The sequence below is a fragment of the Crocodylus porosus genome, unplaced genomic scaffold (assembly GCF_001723895.1).
Source record: "Crocodylus porosus isolate Cpor-Errol unplaced genomic scaffold, CroPor_comp1, whole genome shotgun sequence".
NCBI lineage: Eukaryota > Metazoa > Chordata > Crocodylia > Crocodylidae > Crocodylus > Crocodylus porosus.
This window is the reverse complement of record NW_017728910.1, coordinates 35,359,067-35,362,231: the sequence shown is the minus strand read 5'-3', so window position 1 is coordinate 35,362,231 and position 3,165 is coordinate 35,359,067. Positions and strand designations below refer to the sequence as shown.

General features: G+C 41.0%; 1 protein-coding gene across 1 annotated transcript in view; it reads left to right on the top strand.

The window, feature by feature from the left end:
- Positions 1-3,165, top strand: part of DAW1 (dynein assembly factor with WD repeats 1) — a 65,642-nt gene that overhangs the window by 16,576 nt on the left and 45,901 nt on the right. The window contains exon 2 of the mRNA XM_019532558.1: positions 2,081-2,138. Within this exon, the coding sequence (XP_019388103.1) occupies positions 2,081-2,138 (58 nt within the window). The remainder of the gene's footprint in view (positions 1-2,080; positions 2,139-3,165) is intronic.

Genomic DNA, 3,165 nt, shown 5'->3' with positions numbered 1-3,165 from the left:
CACCTCAAAGGGGTTTGAGGCGGGGCAACAGGCACGTGCGCGCTTATCTGGACGTACCCTATGAAGCAAGAATGCTTCTCGAGAACAGCACAGTAAAAACACAGGAACAAAATTGAAATGATTCAATATATGGATGAGAGAAATGTTTGCCATAAATTATTTCAGTGGAGTGGCAAGTAGGCCTAATTTATATCACTGAAAGGAAGAATCAGGCCCATAGTGTTTACAAATATTAATAAAGGTGTATGTGTTGTCAGGAGAGCAAAATGGAGGAGTTAATTGGGAAATGGTGTTTGTGACATTCTGGTTCTTACGATCATAACACAAAAATACAGTCTTAAGGATGGCAAATTTGTTTAAACTTGGAAATGAACAATATGACAGACTGCAGATTATGATGATAATAAAAAGAAGTTAAAAGTTTAGGAATATGGAAGCTGTCCAAGGAAATTATTTGTGAATAGCTCTGTTCCCTCTTTATTAACTCAAAGGGAAATCTGTTTCAGATAAATCAGTAATGAAATTAAAATGTGTTTTCATCCACCCCAAAATAAGCAATTTTAAAAATACAAACAAGACAATTCAAAACACTAAAAAAACCCAAAAGTTAAACAAAAAACAAAGGAACCTCTTGTGCTCAAGTAAATCTAGAATTGATTATTGTTTTGTTTCCTGTCTTTCAAGCACAAAGGGCTGTATTAAAAAAATAAGCTGCAGGGAACCATAAGGATGTTTTGAAAGTTGTGAATAATTAAACTCTGACTTATGTTGTCCTATTTGAATGGTCTTTTATCTGCTATGGGAAGAGTTTTTAAAACAAAACATACCCATTGCTTCCTCCTGTAGGTCCTCTGTGTTATTTCTTCATAAAACGTTTATCAGATTTACTAAGAATCATTGTTTTGTGATTCCATACTGATTATTCTGTTCATACAATATACATTAAAGTCATCCATCATTTGCTTCTGATCAAGATCTACCATACTTCCACACACTTGAAATAGAAGTGGTTTAGATATTTGGTGTGTGTGCGCGTGTGTATATATACACCCCCCCCCCAATTTCTTTCTTAGTCATTGGTTCCTAAATCCCATTTAAATATTTATTGAAATGGTGCTTCTCTGCCATTACATGTCATATGTTTTATCACTTTTCACTTCATTATTATGAAATGCAATCTGCAGCTCTTATAGGAAATGTCTGAATTGACTTAAATGGCTATTTCTGTGAATGAATGGATAGTAGGACTGGGCCCTTATTCTGGTGTGAACTGAAATTACTTCTATTTTTCTTCTCCTTCAGATCTATTTTTGTCTTTTATATCAATCCTCCAACCTGGAATAGGAGTACTTTGAATATCTTTAGCCTTATCTAAAATATATGATTTAAGATATCAGATTCACCCAAAGAACCTTGTCTGCCTATGTCCTTACACCAACACGGCTACAACCTACACCCCTGATTTAAGCATCTGTATTTTCTCATTTCTACGGCAATTTTATTTTGCATTACTATTTACACCAGTGGTTCTCAAGCTTTCTGGACTCTATGCACCTTCCATAAGTTTTGTGAATTCAGTGGCACCCAATTTCAAGAGCTCATTTATAGATAACAGTTCTTCCTTGTACAGGGGTCTGACAGTGGGGTTGGGGATGGTCAATGCAGGGCCTTATCTACTTAGTTTGTCTGCTTATCTCCTAATACCTCACTTACATTTGCACACCTAGTGTATCCTTCAAAAGATCTGGTGGCACCCTGGTTGAGATCACCGATTTACACCATAAAAAATTAGGCAATGGTTAAGAACGGTGTCTTTGTTCTTCTTTAAATGATACCAATTCATCTATACTTACTGCATTGTTGTTCTCTTCTGTCGGCTTAAACTGGTTTTAAAAATGTCTACAATTTCTTAGAAAAGTTATAAACCTAGGAACCAAACTCTTTTCAGTTATCCCCATGTAATACCAACGAATTCAATAAGGATGTAAATGATGGCAGAATCCAGCTCCCTACATTTTATTACTGATTTTCTTTTTATGTTTTTTTCATCAGCAATACACTTTACTTTTTTATGATGTAGGACATCACCAAACATTGCAATGACAGCTGCTGTTGTCAAGAAATTCCAGATGGCCAAGGTATGCAGCATACTAATGAGCATGACCTTTCCAGGTTGCAAAGGATGATTACACCACAATGCATAAATGTAAGCTATTATTTTTATTACTATGATGATTATTGTGGGATGTCACGTAGGACCACAGCATCTGGACACCCTTCATGTTATTTAGAAGTGTAACAATTCTTCAGAGGAACTTGGAAGTGCTTTGAATCTGTCAGGCATGTGCACAGATGACAATAGCTGTTTACAAAGCTGAGGAGGAATTTTGCAATTGGATTATGCCACTTTAAAAACTGAAGTGATTCATGCTGCCTCTTTCTGACCCAGGAGCCCTAGATCACTATGTCCCAGGGGTTTTCCCTGTCGAGATCTGAAGTGCCTACAATAGACTCAAGGTCCCCCTCAGGCAATGGCAGCTCTTGGCTTTCACTCTTTTTTGAGGACAGAAAAGTAATAGAGCTTTTTTTTGTGGCCAAGAGCTCAGCAAAGCCCCAAGCAGAGCAGAAGGTTTTTAACTCCGTGGGTTCCTGTCTGAAATGTCTTTCTCCCCCAACTTTTTTGCTGCATGCCCCATGTCTGTGGCCCCAAGCTCTGGGACCAACTGGTCAACCTCCCTCTGGCTCTGGGCAAGCTGCCATCGAAGACTGGGAAGGAGGCTCTGGCGGGGCAGCACCCTGGTGATCCAGACCCATCTTTCTGCCCTGCGAACTCTTCTGTTCATGTTTCCAAGCCCCTTTTCACACGTTGGGGTCCACGGGCTCCCTCCGCTCATTCAGGGGGCAGTGGGTGCTGGCCCGTGTGTCCTCTTCGGGATCCCTTGTTACTAACCGATGACTTTGCTCTGCTCCCTGTTCTATTTGTCCCGCGAAAGCAGTTGGTCACCGGACGCCCCCAGGTCCCCCTTACAGGACCGTGCTGTGTCGGGCTGGGCCCACGGGCACATCTCACGTCCGTCCGGAGCCGCTGGGTTGCTGTTGTGAATGAAGGGTGCTCCCCGCCCGGGCCGAGAGCGGCTGCCCCGCGGGCTCGGGACGCGCCGGCCG